The sequence below is a fragment of the Neocloeon triangulifer genome, unplaced genomic scaffold (genome assembly GCF_031216515.1).
Source record: "Neocloeon triangulifer isolate White Clay Creek 2 clone unplaced genomic scaffold, ASM3121651v1 ptg000011l, whole genome shotgun sequence".
Classification (NCBI taxonomy): Eukaryota; Metazoa; Arthropoda; class Insecta; order Ephemeroptera; family Baetidae; genus Neocloeon; species Neocloeon triangulifer.
This window is the reverse complement of record NW_026775553.1, coordinates 1475465-1498007: the sequence shown is the minus strand read 5'-3', so window position 1 is coordinate 1498007 and position 22543 is coordinate 1475465. Positions and strand designations below refer to the sequence as shown.

Genomic DNA, 22543 nt, shown 5'->3' with positions numbered 1-22543 from the left:
AGAAGTGCCATCCGCTGGAATAGACAGTGCGTGAGAGCAAGAAACGCACCCCCAATTACTCAGGGGCGGATCTTGGCGAAATTAATAGATTGATTTAATACAAATATTTTTTTTCTAAATAACTGTTTCTTTCAAAATTTCAATTAAATTTGATATTAAATGCAATTTCTTTGATTTTTTTTTTAAATTATTATTGAAATAACTGAATGATTAGTTCAATTCCAGTGAATTTGTCATTAAATTATAAAATTGATTGGAGATTTGGAAACTTAAAAAAAAATTTTGGAATGAATTTGATTAAAAGTTAAGAATTCCCAATCTTTTTAATATGTTTTATAAAACTATCTTAAAAATAATGTATAAAATCAAATTTCAATTTAATTAACATAAAAAAACTTTCATTGGGTTCCAGTAAAATAATTTACAGGGAAAATCACACGTTTTGCCTCGGAATTGTGAGGATTTTGAACTAATTCTTCCATCATGATTTATAAAACTTTGTACTTTTCGCATAGCTAAATTAATTTTACTCGTCCGAACCCGCCACTGATCCATCCTATTACTAAGTAAGAGAAGGCTCATTAAGGAAAGGGGTAAGTCGCCGTGATGGCTCTTCTTCTTCGCCAGAGTTCTGTCGCTGATGTTCTCCGCCGCCAGTTAAGGTTGGTGTCCCCGGCATGTCACAAACATAACGCCTGGCGATGTCACTGCAGCCTTAACATCGCAATTAATATGCACGAGCATCCCCCATTAAAAGAGACGACCACACCGACAATGAACGCAAACGTAATAGACAGCGCAACGAAATTAATGCAAGTAACTGGAAATTTTTCCGTCTTTATCCAGCAGACTTAACTTTTTAAAGGAAAAAAAATACTTAATCCTTTCTGAATTTTTATGTCCAGTGATTTTAATTTTCCATCTAAATTTGGGGTGATTTTAATGTAATTTGTTGAAATTTTCATCAATTTTGGTCAGAATAATTTTGAGATTAAAATTATTTGAGAAAATTTACATCAAAAACGATGTTAAATATCAAAATTTAAGTTCTCGAGATGAATTCAATTTTCTTCGGAAATGGAATTTGGTGTAGAAAAAACTGCCACCATATTCAACTAATCAATTTTAGCCTTTCTTAAAGAGAACGCTGGAGAATCTCAAACTCCACATTGTCTTTTTACTTTTATTAAGTTTCTCAGCAGCGTCTGCAGAAATTTTACAATATCCGCGAGCAAAAGTTTTTCGCAGTCACGCTCTGTTTACCCTCGCTGAGAAAGTCTGCGAAACAAATGGGCGAGAGTGGAAGGAAATTTTATTAAATGCGAGAGAAAGAAAAATATCATATTTTAAAGGGGAGCGTTAAGCAAAGTCTTAAAGTGCGCGGTCGGTTCATTATTCCAACATCTGTTAAATTATAACTGAGGGGCTTCTTTTTTCGGCATTGCGTCTGTTTTTTAATCTTCATTATGCGCTGACGCTTTTTCGACGGCACCTTTAATTCTCCTGCAAAGTGCATTCTTTTGCGCTCCCTCGAGCAAATGGGGGACTCGGCGTGAAAACGGCTGCTGCTTTCTCGCCAGTAAAGGAATTTTAAATCGACCCTGACACTCAGACAGATGAAAATAAAGAACAAGGAAATTTCAACAAAATTTAATAGTTTCTTATTTTCAGGCATGAAAAGATAATTAAATATGCCTGTTCTTCTTTTCGCAATTATTTCGTTATAAATTTAATTTTCCATGAAATTTATGTAATTTTAACTTGTTTTCTGACTAAATAGGCTTTTATTTTAAACTATATTAATTAAACAAAGGTTTTTGTATATAATTTATTCTTAATAAAATCAAAATTTACCGAGGCATGAAATGAAAAGAAGTGGATATATTTTGAGTGGAGGAATTTGCCAGAGACGAAATGAAGCTTCCATCAAAATTTCGGATCTCGTTAGCTTGTTAAAATCTAAATTCGCTCTTTCTCTGCTCTCGTTAAAGCTGCTTTTTCTGCTACTCTGGGCTGAACTTGATCCGCACGTTTGCAAAGTTTCACGGGGGCTTAACGCCCGGTTAGAGCAGAGCGGCTCCATTACAGGATAATAGAGGCCTAATTAAAAGGCTGTGCAGGTAAAGCAGCGCGCAATGAGCCAAATTGAATTTTGCCGTCGTCAGTCGGCCGATGCTAATTCAAAATAAGGCCAAACAAAGGGGAAATTCAAAATCAATTTGCCTCCCGGTCTTGTTTATTGCGCGAAAGCAAGTGCGTGTTATTAAAATCTCGCAAACAGCCTCCTAAGCAAAAATTAATTGCCCATCAACATAAAATATACACACACTTGCGCGAGCCGGATTTAATTAAAAGCGCATCATAAAGGGGCATCCATCTTGTTTGTCACTAAATTAACAAATAATGCTGCTTCGCCAGCAGACTTTTACAAATTTTCAACTTCATTTTCAAATTAACCAACTTACGCACACATCATCAACTAATTAGAAAAATTTAAAAAGTTGTCCCTGCTCCAATACCATTATTATTCTTTAATCGTTTGAAAATTCGAAAGAAAATTTATCCTTCAATTCATAGGATTCTAATTAGTAAACAAAAATGATGAACAATCTTGTATATTAAACTAATTTATATCGGCTCTATGCAATTAGATATTGAAGGTTGTGTAACAAATTTTAATGCAATTTAATTGATTACTCTTAAATAATTTAAAATTTTACATTTATTTCACTTTTGTCCTGATTTAGGATTTATATTTGTATAAATCAAAAGTAAAATTATTTCCTAAAAGAAATCGACACGAGTTTAAATTTTTTGCAAACGATTTGTCGCCGGCTCACTTTTCGTCACAAACATTCTCGCTTCTATTTCAAAATGTCACCGTGTAATTTAAACCTGGGCACTTTCATTAATAATTCACAAATAAACACACAAAGGCTGCGCCAGCAGTTTAGCTCGCAATAACGAGAGGCCAACTTTTTCTCTCGAATAATTTACCGCCTCTAATAATATGGTGAATGCGTAATTTGGCCAGAGACCGCGCTTGTTTTTTGCTGTTTTCATTGCAGCCGCCAGCAAATTGAAAACTTTTGTTCGACGCACTCTTCATGAAATATTCGCTCAGGCCGAAATAACTTTTAACTTATAGCAAGTAACGCGTGCAATGAATGAAGGTTTTTTCAATTGTATACGTTCAATGATAGCTGCTTTTTAAATATTTCCAAAACTTTAATTAATAATGAAAAAATAACGCCTTATTTTGTTATTTTTTATTAAAGCTTTCAATTTAAATGAAAACTTTATTAATTTATAATTTTAAAGCTATTTCAAATATCCACAAATCTCTAATTTCATTTAAAAATTGTAAATAGTAAAAGTAATCTTAAAAGTAATAAAAACAAATTGTATTTGTTAATAAAAATAATATTTATTTATAAAAAATAAACCAAATAAATCATAAAAATACAATAATTAAGGTGAAGTAAATAAATACATGTCTTAAAATATTATTGGATTAAAAAGGCACCACATATTTTTTTAAAAAATAATTTCTTCTTATTTTGGACGAATCTTCTCCGGCCCCCATGTGGTCGGTCGATAATCACTCGTCCCACATTTAATCGCGTTATAAAATATATTTCACGCTTCAAAGGCGATTGTTAAAAGTGTGTGAAATATTTGTATTCGCCACGCACGCTGCAGCAGCGAGTTGAACGTGAAATTGAAATCAAATAAAGGGCGTGTCTGTGACAGGCCAAGTGCACCCTTTCTCACTGCTCAACCTCGCGAGGCCTCAAGGGTGCAGCGCTCGGAATTATTCGCTTGTTAAGCAAATAAATAGGGACGCGCTTCCAACCGCTCTTTTATTTTAAATTAAATTTGCTCCTCCGCGTCTCGTCATGTGCCAGCGCAAAGTTATACTCACCCCTTTAATTTATGAAAAGACGAACAAAAAAATTGAAATATGAAAGCTAATAAACGAGATTTATATTATTTTATACAGCGTAATTAATATGGTTGGAGTTAGTTGAAACTCAATTGCAATTTTTTTCTTCAAAACAAATATTTGAATAAAAATTTACTTCATATTATATTAAACAAAATTGTTATATTTAATTAAAAAATTATAGAGATTTGAATTATTTTTATTTCCTCGTTCCTGGATTTGGACTTTGTTAAATTTTTATGATCAAATCGACGTTGATGTTCCGAATTATCACAAGTCCATTGTTAAATATTTGCCCAAACCAAAACCAGATGATAAGGCCGGCGTACCCGGTGCACGCTTGTCAGCTCCGATCTCTCGTTTCTACACTGACATGTTTTAAACCTTTTTCACGAGCCTTTGGTCTTTTTAAATAGAAGCAATTGAAGCATGAGATTGAATGAACCTCTGCTTCTGAGCTGGGGGGTAAGCAAGCAAGCGAGGAACGCTATTGACTGACTAGTGCGTGCTGCTCTCTTTTTCATTTCCACAACTCCAAGAGTCGCTTCGCCAGCAAAGGGTTAAACGTACGTAAAACGAGATTAAACTCGCTGAAAGATATTTTCCTAGGGCGGCACTCGAGTGGAAGAAAAACTCCCTGCATTGCAGAAAAGCTGGAAAATAGCAAAATATTCGTATATCAATAAAAGTAAAACTTTATTTCTCGTTCTGGAAACTTCCTTATTGACCAAGTGTAAATGTTTAATTCTTTTTTAGATTGAATTGATAAAAATACTGCATATTTTAAATATTTTTATTCAGTCGCGGGTCTGGAAATACAAGTTTATTAAAATTATGCAATTGGTCGCGGCTTTTGCGATAAAATCTTTTACGTATTGGCAGGTTATTTATTCGAATGAGTTATTTGCCCGTCGCCGCTTCTGATTTTATTTTTAAACAAGGCTTAACAGAATAATTATATTTGTGAGGAAATCGGCGGTCGCGCATCTCCTTCAAACTTGTCCACATAAATCTGCCGCGTAATTACACCGCTCGCCAGAGAGGCAAAGACTGAAATGCTGATAAAGTTCACTCTCTGCAGTGTTTGTTGACGAGTGAGTGAACTTTATTTTCCCATTGGCCGCCGAGCGAGTGAGTGTCGCTCACATAAAACTAATCCTTCTCTTGGCCGCGGCTTTACCACTTTTTAGTGCTGATGCCTCGTGTTTTCCGACTTGATGCCTTTTTCAACTCATGAAAAATTTAAATAATCCTGCAAACCGTTGAAAAAATATGATGTAAGATGATTTTATGATAAAGATGAATTCAATGCTTATTTTTAAAACTTACACATTTATTTAGCAAAGAAGATTTTGAACATAAAAATGTGAAATTCTATTCAACCAATATCGCGTATAGAAAACTTTTAATTCTTCATTAAATTTACTCATGATATCATAAAATAATTATCTGCTGAAAGAAACAAATTAACTTTTTTATCACACTGACTCCCTCATAAGATCAATGCAAATTTTTTTATGTAGCCTGACATATTGATTTTAATTTTCCATCTTGATTTGGGTGATTTGAACGTGATTTGGTAAAATTTTGATCAATTTTGGTCAGGTCAATTTTGAGAGAAAAATTACTTTAGGAAATTCCCATAAAAACCATTATTATATTTAAAAACATCAGCTTCTAATTGATTGAAATTTCTCTTAATTTGTCTCCATGGAATTGAAATCTTAAAAACATTGCTAAAGTAGAGAAAAAGTACCATCGAAACCGTTTTTTTTTAGCCCCTCCTTAACTCCTTTTTCATGCAGTCTGACTTCAAACAAAAGCCACGCAGACCTGCAATTTGCATAATATTGGCGATGAGTCATCTCACCCCTCTGGTCTCGCGAGGGGTTGGAAAGGTGCAAGGTATTGTTGCTGGGAAGACCCTCGCTCGGTTTTCATTTCAGTCGCACGCCGCGTTGCTGCTCAAGTGGCGCAAATTAGCGCCTTTTTCGAGCTCCGGCCGCCCCCGCCCTATTTACATGTGTGACGAGCTATTAATTGCCTATTTGCGCGCAGAGGGCACTTGATGGTTTTCCATCCACGCTTCCGAGCCCTTCATCGCTGGCTCAATTAGCCCGCCAAGGGTGCATAATGTCCGTCTCAAATCAAATTCCACCCCCATTTGCCAGACTGACCAACCCTTCTGGGCAGCACAAAGTTTCATTCAAAATACGACTGGCTTGATTAAATTTTGACTCACGGAAGCGTCTCAGAGTAGGAAATAAAGAAAATTCATCCATTTTGAAGATATTTTTAGTTTAAATATAAGCATAAAAAATACGAATTCTTAAAATTGACATCAATAATAAAATATTAGTTAAATCCAGTCTTAAAATAAAATATATAAATATTTTAGAATTAAAATTAAAATATTTTTCTCTTTTTGAATAGAATGAATTTTGAATTCCTTCAAAGTTTCGCCTTCATTTTTCTTCAACAAAACTTTTTCTCGTTTAGATAAGGAAAAGCTGCGAGTAACATTTTGAGGATGCGGTGCTAAATTGTTGCTGCTGCGGCAACGGAAAATTAAATTTTACGGCGTCTCGTTAAAGCCGGGCCCGAAAATAATTTCACTGCGCACCGAAAAGTCTCGTCGTAACTTGCGGTACAGCTTTAATAAGGCCGAGTCGTAAATCCCAGCTTATTTATGCAGAGGTGATGAAAATTATTGCTCTCACTTTGATGGCTTCATCACTACCAAAGTCCAGTTGGAAAAGAAATAATTTTATACATATTTTTGTAATTAATATGGACAGTTTATTAACCTTGAAAAATGTATTCGAGTGAAAAACTTGTTCCATTTAAATATAATCTCGGCGTAAATCGTCAGATTAAAAATTTAGCCATTCCGTGGCCGTAAATTACATTTTAGTGCCAAATGCTTTTAAGTGAACAACATTGTAGGAAAAGAAAACTAACGATATAGATAAGCATTTATTTATTTCACTTAAAAATATTGAGCCAGGTGTTCGTGAGAAGAAGAAAAAAAACACTTATATCTGCTTGACAACTTAATTTATTGGACTCATCTCTTGAAATAATCTCGCCGACCGTCAAAATAAATTAACTAATTACGAAATCACGGTGGTGATGGACAAGTCTGATAAAAAGCACATTTCGTCACTTTCATTAATCTCGCTTATCAATCTCGCGGCGAAATCAAATTTAATAATCCCATGTCAATTTCAAAATCGTACAGCATTAATTATCAAAAACCGGTTTTGTTGGAGAAGTTTGAAAATCAATCGGCCGCACCTCGCGGAATATTGGAGCAGAAAATCCAATCGCGTTTAAGTGAAGCATAAAATTCCAATAAGGGAGGCTGAGCAAAAGGCCATAAAGTAGACAAAAAGATGCCTAACTTAATTCAGCGAGTGCAGAGAGAAGCAAGTATCGATCATCTTTGCTCTCCTCAATCCAATGAATCTGATTTTTTCCTCCGCCCTGCATGGCTGCGAAAAGGCTTTGGCTTTTGTTCTCTCTTTCTCTCTCGGGCGCTCATGAATGAATGGAAAAGCTCTTATATTCCGACGAGCAAGTCTTTTCTTCCTTCGATTTCTTCTACGTTGTTATCGCCATTTTTTACGATGGTGATGAGCGATGCGCCCGAGAAGAGGGAAAAAATAATAAATCCCCGTGCGCGCTTTCCCGATTGGGAATCGGCAAAATGGGAGAGAATTCGCTTGTGTGCTTTTGCAGGCCGCAATAATGGGAAAAAAATAATGATGCACACAACAAAAAATAATATGGCTGGGATTAAATTTTTCACGCACTGCTTCGTTTTCTTTCATTCACTTCTACCAATTCCGACCGATAAATCGAGGAAAGGAGAATAAAAAGCGAAAGTTTCTGTACGTCTTCAATGAAAAATATTCAGAAGCAGTTTGGTTGTTAAATTTTTATCTTATTTTCAATGTTTTATTACTCTATGAATTAAAAAACTAAATCAATTTAACAATTGAGTATTCATAAATATTCTCTCCTTTTTTTAAGATAATGAAAAAGAAAATCATTCTGATGAAACGAATTTGGCGACGGGTTTAATTTGGGCCTTTTGTTGTTGGCGCAGATAATAAGAAAAGGCGAATTCCCATCGCAATTAAATCCTAATTAGTGCCGCATTGTTAATTAAAAACATTTTGAGCAGATGGAAGTGTGTGTGTCTTTAAGATTATTACGCCGGCTGCGTGAGTGATGATTTGCATCAAATGTGACAGCAGGATGAGGTTGCGGCGGCACCGTGAATTGTGATTAATGATATTTCGCGTCTCCCGAAAAGGAAAGGTAAATGCCACGGTCAACGAATTACAAAGGAAAGTTTTTCACTCCGCGGCTGCAAATTAACCTAGACCCACAACGCCATTCATTCCGTCGTTGCAGCGATTACACTCGGACTGAAAATATACAAAAAGTTTTGTAACATTGACAGAAAAAAAAAGATCAATAATTTACATATATTTTATTTTATTTAAAGATTATTAATAATAAAAGATTGAAATAATGACAATTAGCCTGGTTTTATTTTTTATAAAGTTATTTTTTATTTTTTAAATTGGCTCTCTCTGAAAAATGAATTAACCCGAGTGTTAAATCAATTCCTAGCAAATATAAAATTTGCAGCGTTTCATTCCTAGTTTGTTTGTCTTATTTTCTGCTATGAAGTTTTCAAATTATTACCGAAAAGTTTTGTGAATTTTTAACTGCTTTCAGAAAATAAATTAAGAAATTCAAGCAAATTCCACTTAATTAAAGAACTTTTGCAAATGGGTTGAAAAGTCAACTTGATGTCGATTTTCATTCTGCAATAATTCCGCGCGTCCGCAGCCTTTTAGCTAATAATGAAGGCAATTAAACGGCCTGTCACTGAAATATTGCACCGGGGCCTGCATCAATAAATACGTGATCGCTTTTTCAATATCGCCGGCTTCAGCTCTCTCGCCGACCGCTGTAATTATTATTTGCTTTTGCCTCGCCAATAAAGGAGACCGCGCGAGCGAGTGGCCGCGGCGGCAAAATGCAAACAAATTTATTGAAGCTGGGAAAATGCAGCGGTTGAAATGTACAAATCCTCACCGCGGCTGGAGATAAAAGCGGCGACTCGAAAGTGGTCCTTCTACAAATGTTGACTCACTAAGAAAAATGTCACGTGATTTATTGGTGTAATTTTCAATCTGTGCAGAAAGAAGATTTAGACTTTTTTAGTTTAATATTAATTTCAATTTTATATTATTTTTTTATATTCAATCTTGTTTACAGAAAACCTTGACAATAGATAAGTATAAATTTTGAAGTTGATTGATCTTATTTAGCCAATTTGGTTGGGGTTATTTGAACGTGATTTGATGAATTTTTTATCAATTTTCCTCGAGACAATTTCTGGGGGAAAATTATGTTTGAAAATTTCCAATAGAAACATTTTAAAATTTCAAAAATTCAGTTTTCCTAATAACTGAATTTTTTTCTAGGAATTTCAATCTACAAACCAATGCTTAATTAGAGAAAAATAGCATAGAAAATAATCAGGGAGTCTTTTTTTTCGCATAAGGGAAAGGGGTTTTGGAAAACTCTAAAACAAATTAAATGTCTGAAACTACAGTTGAATCTTAATCTCTTTATTTAAAATTAAGGCCTGGCAACAACGTCAGAGTTAGTTTCGATCCAGGTGATGAAGGAACTGGCTCTGGAGAAGCCAGCGGGCAGACCCTGCTCGCAGCCAATGGAGGCGCCGAAGGAGGTGACACCGATCAGGGTGAGTTCACCGTCGGCCTCAGGGACAACCAGGGGGCCGCCAGAGTCTCCCTAAGAGTGCCAAATTTGTGTGAGAATTTGAGGAAATCTCTAAGAAAAACAACTCACGCTGCAGATGTTGAGTCCGCCAGCGCCGCTGGTGCAGATGTTGGAGTCGAAGATGATTCCGTAGATGTCGGTGCACTCCTGGTTGGTGATCGTGGGCAGGTCAACAAAGTTGAGCGTGTCGCTGACGGAGCTGGAGGCGTCCGAGGTCAAGCCCCAGCCGGAAGCCCTGGCGGTGACGCCCTCGTAAAGGTCAGTGTTGGACTTGGCGGGCAGACGGATGGTCTGGATGTATTCTGCGAAGGAATCAGAATTTTAGAAATTGGCCAAAGGGATTGGATTGTTCATTACGAGATAGAACGACGGTGGAGGGGAGGGTGATCAGGGCGACGTCGTTCTCGATGAGGAAGGGGTCGTACTGCTCGTGGATCTTGGCGGTGGTGCTTTCCAGAATGACGCGGCCATCTTCGGTGGCAGACAAGGACTGGGCGCCCAAGTGGACCTGCCAGCTGCTGAATCTGAAACGCGGAAAGGACCAGCGTTAGAAAAATATTCAAAAGGGAGGGTGGCCAAATTTCATGACCTACGTTGAAATGTGAAGGATTAAAATCAAAGTATCTTATTTTCGCGCCAAAAGCATTTCGAACCATTAACAAAATTGACTTTTTTTTACCAAAATTATCTGATTTTTCAATATTGAATGTAAACAACAATTGGATGGAAAAACAACATTAATATTATGTAATATAATCAGGACATGCTTCCCTTAAGGTTCAAATTAGTTTGACGAAAAAATTTTAGCTCCTATGAACCCCCTTTTTGAAGCTTAGGGGTGCAAAGGTTTTGTTATTTACCTTCAAAATTGGTCATAAAATTTGGTCTTTTTTCATAATAGAAAACATGAAACATTTGCCAAAAATTTAAAAGAAATTGGGTTTTAAATTTACCCGTCGGCGCAGTGAGCAGCGGTCAGGACAAAGTTTTCAGAGACGAGGGAACCTCCGCAGAAAACTCCGCCGTCGATGATCAGAGCGGCCTGGTAGGGGAACTGGCCGCGGGTGGCCAACTGGCCGCCGACAATGCGGTTGCTCTCTGAATTTTCAAAGTGAAAAGTTAAAATTGACCATAATTATATTCCACTTTGGTTTATACTTACTGGGAGGAATGGCATTCAAAACAGGCTTGAACTTGTGAGCGGGCCTGAGGTTGACGTTGGCGGCCTTTCAAATTAAATCCAATTAAAAAATCTGCCACAAATAATATTTTGGAAAAAAAAAACTAATATCTTACCAGGCCAACGGCCAAGATGGCGGAGAGAGCGACCAGGACCTTCATGTTGATCACAACTTGCAGGTAGTGCGATTTGGCAAAATTTCGACACGATTTTATACTAAATTTTATCATCTTATCTCAAGTGCCAAATGTCAGCCGACTTCAAGAAACCAAAAACACTGGCTTAGCAACAATGGTGGAGATTTTCGCATTTGCTGATTGATAATTTTTGGCATGTCTTCGTCTGGCTGATTAAATTACTTGTCTCACATTTGGAAATACCCTATTGTTTAGGATCAATATAGAAACCTCAATATAAGATTTAAATAAAATTTATCTGATTTTTTTATTACCAACCAATAAAACCCCAATAATGGCTAATTATTTTTATTTTCTCCCTATCCTTTTGACTTAAAATTACTTAAAAATTTAACTGATACTATCCGGATTGAGGCCACTGGAAAATAATGTGTATTTTATTTAAATTTAAATATAACTGATTATATAATAAATTTTCCATTAAATTTTAAAGTTATTTTATTTAAAAAGGTTTTTGCAATAAGTTTTTTATATCTAGCTCTTGAAACTGGGATGCAAATGTTTCTTTTTTCTAAGTTTTCCTTGAAAAATTAGTGATTTCTCTCTATTCCTACTAAGTGCTTGTTTTCAAATCTTGAAGTGGAGATAACTGGCTGATAATAAATTTGCTTTGATTTTGAATAGACACATTATGTCTCATTGAACGTCTGGCAATTTAAATATTGTTAATCTGGTTTGCAAGCTTCGTTACAGTAGATAAAAAAGAAATGAACTTTTTAAAGAACAAATATAAGAGATTTATTTTACACCTATAAAGCTCATTTTCAAACAGAAATAAATTAGTAAATAAGCAAATAGTTGAGAAAGCAATTAATGCCTTGATTGATGCACCGGTTCATCAGGCGGAAGTCACTTAGAAGGGTTAGAACGGACTATGCAAATGCTGGGACGCTTTCATCCTCAGCAAAGATGCCGGAATTTATTCTATGCAGTGATGCATAATTAAGATGCATCGAAGAAAGTTGTGGCAAGGAAAGGGGATTTGTTCCAGGCGCACCAAACCGAGGGGAAGTGATTTGATTAATTAATTTTCTAATCTCGTTCGCGCGAGAAGCAAAAGACACGAGGGAAAATTGATTCTGTCGCAGAACTCTTTGCTTTGCGGAGCAAGAATTACAATTAAAAAAGTTTTTAAAAAATTTCCAACTTTGTTACAATTTAATTTTTTTAAATATAACAGAATATATTGTACAATTTGAAAATAAAATCCAAAATTAGTTAAAAATGTTTCAATATGCAAAGAATTATATAATAAATCTGTATTAAATCAGAGGATCAATCCGAGTAAATAAAAAAATGTACATCTTCTAAAAATTTTGTTCTTTGTATCATTTCATCTTTTTAACTCTTTTCACTTGAAATTACTGCCAAATTAAACGATTAAATAACTTTTCAGCATTGGAATTAATCAAAAAATTAGCATCTGAACTAAATCGTCAGTGAGCTTTGGCCACAAAGGCTAATTATCGCAATTCCTGGGCGGAAACTTCACACAGGTGCGGGTTCGGAGCAAAGCCTCTTTTCTTTGCACAAAAGGAAGACACGGTTATTCATCAACGCGGTAATTAAATTCGCCGCACGTCACACGGAGAAATGTAACAAATTTGTTGGTGTCTGTGTGTCATTACCAGGCTGTTTTGTATGTGAACGCGCATAATGAGAGGAAGACTTTTGAGGGCTGCGCTCGTTATTATGGCTCTTGCGTTTGTATAATTAATTACGAAAGGAGGGGCAACGCGAGTTTTTTTATTTTTAATTTAGGCACGAAATGAACATTTGACCGCGGCCGACACACAAAGCATGAATATGTCCTTCTAAAAAATGAGCCCACTCGAAAATCTTTAAAGCTGAACACGAAAAAAGGGTTGTTTTTCGCTGTCGACATCAAAGGTGAACTTGATAATATGGGCATTTTTATTAGAGTTCTACGTTTTACAAGTAATTTTTGAATCCCGAAAACGAAAACATGCAATTTTGGTATTCAGAATACGTTTTGACAAGAGGTTTTGAGAGAATTTACCAGCAGCAAAGCTGTTCAGCATATAAATTTACATTTGGAAGTGAAGAAATTATCTGTTATTTCTTATTAGAAGCAAAGCTATTTCATCATTTTATTTTTACGGAAATGTAATTTTCCGGAAAAGAACATGAAATCCTTGCTTGAAAATTTATTTGGAAATGAAAAATACTTTTCTTTACTCGTCTGAGGACAAATTTGAACATGATTCAAAAGGAAGGAAAATTCAAGGCAATAAAACCTGTCCTCAGATGAATGAAGAAAATTATTATTCGTTTCAAAATAAATTTTCCACTACATTTGGAGGCCAAATCGCTTCCTTTGGCATTTTCCTTCTCTCAAAAGAGGTGGCAGATAAAATGCACACGTCATGCCAGTGATAAAAGTTGATCTGCATCCGAATATGGAAGGCTGCAATACGGCCGGAATCATCCGGCTGCTGATGCTTCATGAGCCGTCGCTCGCTCGATCGTATTGCCTGGGGTGTCGCATGGCGCAAAAAAAAAGAGTATAATATTATGCAAAAGGATCCTCCATGTGCGATGAACGCTCTGGCGTGTGTGTATCTTGATCTGAAATTTCGCTCGACGACCGAACAAATGTTTCCACAGTCTGCCTAATGGCTTGAAAAATATTGCGCGCTCCCAAGCCTCGCCTGTACAAAATATGCTCAGTAATGTATGCAACCGGCTCTGCACCACGTCTCGCCTCTGAAAATCGATCTCGTCTCGCTTTTCACAAAAGGAAAAATGAATAAATAACTCTTACATAGGCAGTGAGACGATTTATTATGCATAAGTTTAAATTTCACAGAAACTTTACTTTAAATTCACTTCTGTCAATATTATTAATAATTGTTTCGGAAGCTAAAAAAAACTTTAATAAATTATTTTCAAGCAATCTATTTTAATTTAACCGTTCGTTTTGAATTTTTTACTGAAATTAGTAACAAATAATCAAAATTATGTAAAATTCTCATCAGAATATTAAATTTAAACATGATTTTCAATTCCATCTCTAATTTAAATAAAATTAATAATTGACAAATAGTGTTTTTTCACTTTCTGTAAAATAAAACGAAATCTTGCTTTAAAATCTGTATAATGAATGTTTTGAATATTTCAAAATGTTGTATCGACGAAAATGGCACGCTCTGATAAACGACGAGCGTTTCGGATTTGCCTGCTGCCGTGATGATGCGGTGTTCAATTTTGCCGGGGTTTTCCTCTCTCTCAGCTCAAAGTGCTCGTCCACATGTCGCTAATGGCCCGGCCAAAGTGATGGCTTAATTTAGTATTCCGTGTATGGCGGACAGGAGACAAAATAGCCCCGACGACCAGAATCCCAAATAAATAACTCCGCAGCCGGGCCGAGTAATAAATCGCGCGCTTTGTATGGCACGAGAAGAAAAGTTGTCATTTGCCCGGAGAATAAATATAAAAAAAAGAAGCGCGATCATCAGTCTTCTTGCATTCAAGAAGAGGACAAGAAGAATGCGTTGATTAGCCCCGCGTGCATAGCAAACGGCGGCTTTTTCTGCTCTTTTGTTGAGCAACCAAAGCTTCTTTTGAACGAACACACGCTTTTCCTTTTCTGTCACCAGGCTAACGATCTCTATCTTGCAGCCGTATTTATTTCCAGTCATTCACCTTGAATGGCTCAAAGATAAAAAAGTCTTATCGATAATTATTGTTTTTCGGGGGGATTTGCTGATTTCAAATGACTGATTGAAGAACAAAGCCTTTGCAATCTCTTAAAATTTTTATTGATATAGAAAACTTTAGCCAGTTGAAAGCAATTAAATGTCAGAATATTATCAGAAATCCTGCAACAATAATAATTTTTTTATCCAGTAGAATTCAATTCAAAATTTAAGCATTCTTGAAAAATATAATCACTAATTATTTACATCAAGTTATTAGATTATCATAAAAAAATCACTTGTTCTGTCAAATTGAAAGAGACTTTAAATACTTGAGATAAAAAGTCCATAAAATATAAATTTTTAAGCTTCTTTCAAATATTCGGACAGTGTTTTTCATAATTAAAAATTTTGTACAAACCAACCTAATTTTGTTCCTATGAAACTTTACCAGGTTTTTTGCCTCATTTCTCTCCCAGACGACGTTACTTTTCCTTTTCTTTTCTAATTCCTTTAGTTCGGAGGGACAAGGAAGGTGTCCCACTTAAAGTTTTTCCATGTTTAATGAGACACGTGGTGCAAAAACTCGGCACCAAGTTTTGTCTACACTTCATTTGCTGATTTAATTAAGAAGAAGGTGCAACTTTCTTCGTTAATTGTAAATTGCAACGGCAGCTAAAGCTTTCGTTTGTTGAATTTTTCCGGGGCCGCGGAGAGGACCATTAGCCTGCATTAGTGGAACAAAAGCTCAATATTTTGCGGAATTAATGGGCAGCAGCGTGAAGGAGCAAAATGCGAACCCCAAATTAGAGCAAATGGCCTCGCTCATTTGCATACGATTCGAAGGCGAAACGCACACGCATGAAGTGCTTTGCCCTTTGTTTGTGTTGATGGATCTAACGCCAATTATTATTGCACTCTCCCTCTGTGATTTACCATTGTGAAATCGCACCGTGTTTAATCTTTTATTCATTAGATGAGACCTAATAACAAATACTTTGTCAAGTTGCGGCGAGACCGGCATTATAATTACCGACTCGCGTGATGCACGAATCTCAATTCGCCCCCCGAATCACTGCGACGGCCAAAGACCGAGAGAGGAAAAAGCTGGAAAGAAGTAAGTGTGGCGTTGACCTCTGCCAGGGGTCAAAACGGCGCCTCTATAATTTGCCAAAATATTTTGAATTATTTGCTATTTTTATAAGAGCAACATTTTACCAAAATGATGTAAATTATTATTTGTAATTTTACAGATTTTTATTACTCTGCAAAATTGTAGAAATATTTTTTTTAAATTTAATTGAAAAAGATCAATAATAAATAAATTTTCAAATAACAGAATCATTAATTTTATTCTTATGTTAAATTACTTTTGTTTCAGATTTTATACTTGATTCATATTTGCACTGAAGATGAAATTAATTATATTTGATTAATTACAGCCTTAATTTCTGCTTCAGATTTTTACGTACAATTGCTTCTTAAAATGAATAAATTAGCAAATTAAAAATGACAAAATTATTTCAGCTTTGTTTATTGAAATTCAGCTTTTCTTTGATTGAATTTAAATAATGATAGCAAAAAAATTATTAATAATAGTGCAGTTTTTAAATTTATAAAAATGATCACAAGTACCAAATATTGGCTCAAATGAGTTTCTTTTTTCTCATCAATATATCAAGTCTAGGCAGCTCAACAAAAGTTTATTCCGTATCATTTCCACTACATTTTTCTCGGCGGGCAATTTTTCTCCCCCGAATAAGTGAACGAGCATGAAAAAATGGCGCGCATCTCATTTGGGCTCTTTTCCGTAGATTACTCAGCCCCTCTTTTGCTCCATTTGCTGGGGTGATAAAAATTTACCAGCACTCTGAACAAAGGAGGCATAAGGTGTGGCTTAATTCAACTTATTAAAAGACAAAGCGCGAGGGTGGTTTTGCGCCACAAGTCTTATCTTTGCGCGCGCCGGAGAATCGAAAATTCCGACAAAACTCGGCGCCTGCATGTCGGGCCGGAAAATGTGTTTTATACAAAGTGAGAGAGAGCGTTGCGTGGTGTCTAACTTGCAGGCGTAGAACATCCCCTTTTGTGTCGCGTGCGCCAAAAGAAAGAAAGAAGAGGAGAGAGACTTGTGCTGATAAGCCGCAGACAAACTCAGTTTTATCACATTTAATTAAAAAGTCTTGAGCCAAAGTGGTTTTTTTAATGTTTATTCAAGCGAATATCATCTTGAAAATTTGGGTACAAATTATTAAAAAGTATAAATGAATTAAAAAATAAATAAAAACTCAAAGTTCACAAAATGCGGAAAAACTAATAATTTTTAATTCATTTATGTTGAACCTTTCAAAACTTAATTGTTTTATAATTTTTCTGTAAAAAATATGGTTAAAAATGAGATTTATAATTAATTTCTTCTTAGGTAAAATTTTCATAGACAAATATGAGCCCAAAAAGGAAAATTAAATTAATATTTTCAAATTTTAGGAAAATATTATAAAAAAAAAGAAAAAAAAGATCATTTGCTATCCAATTAAAAATAGTTTAAGATGTTCCATAAACTTCCTCTTGCAGAATAGTTCACATTCATATAATTTTTAACATATTATCAGAAAGCGAGCCGAGTTAAAACTTATTTTCTCCGTCGGAAAGTTTGCTCACTTGAATGTGTCAGAAGCAATTTCCATACTCGTCTCGACGAGAGATAGATAGTGCTCGGTGCAAAAGTTTGCAAACTCCAAGTCAATTTTACTCGTGCACGCTCTCGAGTGGGAAGGAAAAAGTGCAAGAAAAATATATTTCCCGCATCGCTGCGGGAACGTGAAATTTGCGGCCGCTTTTTGTTTTTGCACTAACGAAGCTTCTCGTCTCTGGATGAAAAAAAAAATAAATAATAATTTAAAAACGCGACAGAGCAAAAGCGGCGCAGACTGTCTGCTGCAGGAAACGTTGCTTTGTATGTGCTGCACAAAGTTGTGCCCATGTTTCATACTCGAGCACACTCGGTGGATTAAAGTTATTATCATTGCATGCAAACAGAGCGAGTCCGGCCTCTGATGATGGCGAAAGGAATTAAAATTGTGGCCAGACTCTGAAGTGAGGTGCAATTTCGGCAAAGAAATTCTCTCTGTAATTAAATTTCTGTACACTTTGTAATTTTATTGGGTGATGTAAAGTTAATTAGAACGATCTAGAGCGCTTTAATTCGTGTTTCCACATCAAATATTTCGAAACAGAGACGAGAGAATAATTCTTTTTATTAAAAGTGAGGAAATTTGAGTAAAAAAGTATTCCAAAAAGTCGTATTTTAGATTTTAATATTCCATTTTATATTAATTAGTATTATTAAGAATCATTTCTGAATTTGGAGAAAATTCACATAATTATTATGTTGTAACAAATTTTACTCGTAATTTAAATGACTACAGAAGTGATTGAAGTTTTGGATCGAAAATTTAACGGTTTTAACATCAGAATGAGCCAAATCTGAATAGAAAAATAAATTAATAAATATCAATTATTAAGAAATCCAAGATTTAAATAGTTGATGTAATTAATTAGTTAAAACCGCTTAATTTAAACTTATTTGAATGATGAATCAACCCCTTAATTGTCATTATGATTCAGGACTGCTCAGGAGCGTAACTACTAATTGGTTGCAAACACACAACGGGTCAAGACCTATCAGGCTGGAATTGAATTATTTTGAAGTGAGACGGGGATGATTAAACAGGATCACCGCTGGCCACTGATTTATTTAGAAGGCTCTGTTTGGCCTGTCGCTTTGCAGGACAATAACGCCTGGTGCGGTTGCCTATACATCAGCCCCGGCCGGTGCACAGCTTGCATTCGCTTGCAATGCTAACCGGATTGGACTGATTGGACTTCTTGAAAGGTGCGGCGGACCAAATCAATTATATCAACCGCACCTGAAACTCCAATCGCGTCTGCAAACAATCTCAATGGCAGCTAAACAAAGGCCCAGTTGTAACAATAATTGACGTTGAAACTAATTTAAATATTAATTCTACTTTTAATTCAGACTTTAATTTTCACAGAGGTTATAGATTGATATAAAATTATAATAAATTTAAAGAAAAATAAATTAATTTATGATTTTAAATTGCTCCTTTTTTTACTAGTAAAGTAATTTAAAAATCTGGAAACTTATTTCTGAAAACATCCTAAAATGGAAAATTTTAAATTAAATAATGCTCTCCTCGTAATAGTAAATTGAATTAAATTTGTGTCTCGTATATTTGATTATAACTTCACCTTTTTCAAACAAATCCACTTTGAAATAACCAGAATTTTGCTTCAACTGAATTGTGTGCGTGAAAGCAAAGTCAGAAATTGAAATTCGGAGATGAAAACCAGGAGCAATTTTCGCCGCGCATCTGCTCGCAATTACACGCAAACAAATCCACCGCCAAACCACGCCGCGTGGGGGATGAATTATTCCTCCCATTTAAAGCGAGAGATGGTTTGACTGATTGCGTGACAGTCCGAATGTCTGCCGGGCCGATGATTATTCGCCAGCCCCGCCATTATTATACACACATGTTTTGTGCTTTTCATCTGTCGCCGCTCTCTCGCTCGTGACTGATGTCTTTTTGTGCCATGGAGACGTCTGCGCAACCCTTTCATTACCACACGTTGCTCGCGTCCAAATGCACTTTTCCCTTCGCAAATTGCATCTCACAACGTTCTCCCTGTGGATATAAAATGTGCAGAAGGTGTGGAAATCGAAATGAGGCCAATTTACTATGCACTTATCGACTACCTTCCTTGGAAGAAAATATTCTTTTGAATTAAAATTATTTTTCTCAATAGAAAATATATTTCAGTGTTGCATGAAGTAAGATTACATTTATTATATTTAATACTTTTATCTTCAAATAAATTGGAAAATATATCAATATTATTCAATTACAATACGAAAAATAACCAAAAATTATTTTAATTTTGAATCAATCATTTCAAAATTGATCGTAAAATAAATACAACTCCTTCAATAAAAATCATTAATTTTATGATCTCTTGTTGTTTAAAAGATATTAAGATAATATGATTCAATTGCATTAGCTTATCTGGCAAATAATAACTATTTACTATATTTTTCATTATCAGTAATTTTATATGAACGATTTTGATCGTCCACTCTCAAATTAATGTAAGTCAGTAAGTCAAATGATTAGATAGCAGGTTAAGTGTTCGCATTCTGCACTCTAGAAATTTCTCAAATATTATACGTTTTTTTTCTTTTATTTAACTACAAAAAAGTTATGTAATTATGTTTTCCGAATTAAACCATACCAATTATTGTTGTTGACATTTGCAAACGTGATACAAAAATTAATTGGGATGGAAACATCAAACGAATAGCAATTGAATTATTTTATTTTGTCACTTCAAAGCAATCGGCGTGAAAATAAAAAACGACGGAACTCGGCGCGCTAATAATTATATGGATTGTGGGAAGCCAGCTGCGTGCAGTGCGCAAATAATGGAAGTGTAATTGCGGCGAAAATGATGTGTGCGTCACGCAGTACGTGTGCTCGGCAAACAATTAAACTGAAGGCGCGACACGTGGCGCGCCCCATCAAATCCACATCGAGCGCTCTTCTTGCGGCGTGTTCGGCACCAATGCAGAAATAATTACCTTGGCTAAAAAGCAAGAGACCCACTTAATTGGATACATAATCCAACCCTTTCCCCGCTCAACCCCTTTCGACAAACAGTGGCCACTCTTCGGCTTTTCTTTCCGGCTTTGTGCAGTTGACTTTTATTTGTTTAGCATCTCAGGATAGCTAATTGGTTTCGGGAAATTCAATGCAAATGGGGCTGAATTGTGTTAATAATATCGAATCAAAGAACAATATGAACCAAAATTTGATATAAAATTGAGCAATCCACTTTTTTGGGGTGGAATTGGAGAAATGCAAAGATTATATTATTCTAAATTATTCCTTAATTTCGTTAAATTTTCAATACCGTCCTTTTTTTTAAATTGTTTTATTTAATTTTTACAGACAAATGTGCTGCGCTCGTCGTCTCAATTGAAGAGATCCGGCAAAAAGGTAAGAGGGAATCTTTTGCTTAATTTGTTTTTTTTTTTAATTCAATCCGCAAAATTTATATATTTTTTTATTTCAAATCGGTTAATTTTTGGCAGGAAGTGCTATCGATTCATTTATTTAATAAATGTGAGCAAAATACCGCAAAAGTCAGTCTTTTGTGCTGCACCACATTTTACTCTTTTACAAAACTTGCTCAGCCGTACGTACGAGATAATATATTGCGACTCATCTCATTTGCTGACCACAAACCGGCAAAATCAGCGCGCAATCTGGACAAATCAGCGCGACCATTCTTGGTGGTCGGACGCTTTGTCGAAATTCAATCAGCGCCGGAATCAGAGGGCAGCGCAAATGGAGCGATAAATCGTGTGAGCGTCATTTGAGGCGTCTCTGTGTGCAGATTTTAATCAAGCCAGGGCCAATAAGCAGAAGCTCTGCGGAGAAGACGAACTCGGCGTCCAAGCGTGACAATCGCTCATTTCCTCGCGCTGCGTCCAATTTGGTCTCCAGATGACTCGGCCACCGTCGATCCGCTATTATTTCCATTGTGCGCCGCTCTCGGCTTTGTGTGCTCCACATTCCCTCTCCTTTGTAAGCCTTCATGCCCCGGTCGGCATCATAATTCTGTCTGCAAATTATCCGCGCATTCTTCTGCCCAGATCAATACACACGTCTCAATGCATGTGTCTGCGCCCTCAACACACAATGACCATCTGTTTCGCCGATTCAATTTGTTGGCCAGAAAAGGCCTGCATTTCCAATATAATCCGGTTTGCCACCCGCGCACGATAATGAAAAACACAGATAATGCGGAAAGGGTTGGATTAGGATTTTATGATGAATACACCATTTATCCATGCCATGCTATAAATAACACAGAATTTATATGGAGATTAACAGTTGCATTTATGGCAGACAACTTTTTTTATTATTAAATTTCTAAGTTTTCCTTCGGTTTTTATATATCAAAAAATTAAAATAATTTTCATTTGTTTTAATTATTTTGAAATTTTTTTATAATTTAATTTATTAGTTTTATTTTGGATGAATTTGCATAACGTATTGATTCGCATTTGTCGTCGTCAGCGAGACGTGGTGCGGTGAGCAGTCGAATTCCCCTTTTCATCCAATTCCACCCACACAATATCACTGCAGGTGTCGTGTCCTCTCGTATCTGGCACACCCGACGGCGTTTTATTTCGAGAGAAAGAAGGGTTGGCAGGAGGAGATTTTCCGCGAAATTGGCTCTGTCGTCGCACCAGTAAAGCCCGCTCCATTATTGTCTCTACCCTTTTAACGGTGTTTGCGAGCGGCAGGTAATTCGTTGCGGTCTGAATGCAAAGTGGATGAAATCAAAGGTCGCCTCCGAAAGCAGAGAGACGCAAAAATCGGCCCTAACTTCCAAGTTTAAATAAAAAAACGTTAAATTTTTATTACTCTCCATGAAAAAAGATAATTAAATTTGAAGAAACGTTGTGAAAATTCCAGTTGCGTTGAATGACAGGAAAACCTAATTTAGTAAATTCGTGCGAAAAAAAAGCAAATTTTGAGTATTTTCAGCCAGGTTGTTAAAAAACTTCAGCTTTTGGTTTAACACTGATTTTGCGATCGCAGCGCCACCAGTGACCAAAAGCTGAAGTTTTTTGGCCAAA

General features: G+C 35.8%; 1 protein-coding gene across 1 annotated transcript; it reads right to left on the bottom strand.

Moving 5' to 3' along the window:
* Nucleotides 1-9579: 9579 nt before the first annotated feature.
* On the bottom strand, nt 9580-11168 carry LOC132195914 (brachyurin-like). Its single transcript, XM_059618211.1, has 6 exons — nt 11072-11168; nt 10938-11001; nt 10729-10873; nt 10133-10299; nt 9845-10077; nt 9580-9787 (listed from the first exon to the last, which is right to left on the bottom strand). Exons 1-6 carry the CDS (start codon nt 11114-11116, stop codon nt 9611-9613), a joined length of 831 nt encoding a protein of 276 aa, XP_059474194.1. The 5' UTR covers nt 11117-11168; the 3' UTR covers nt 9580-9610.
* Between the last annotated feature and the right edge of the window lie 11375 nt (nt 11169-22543).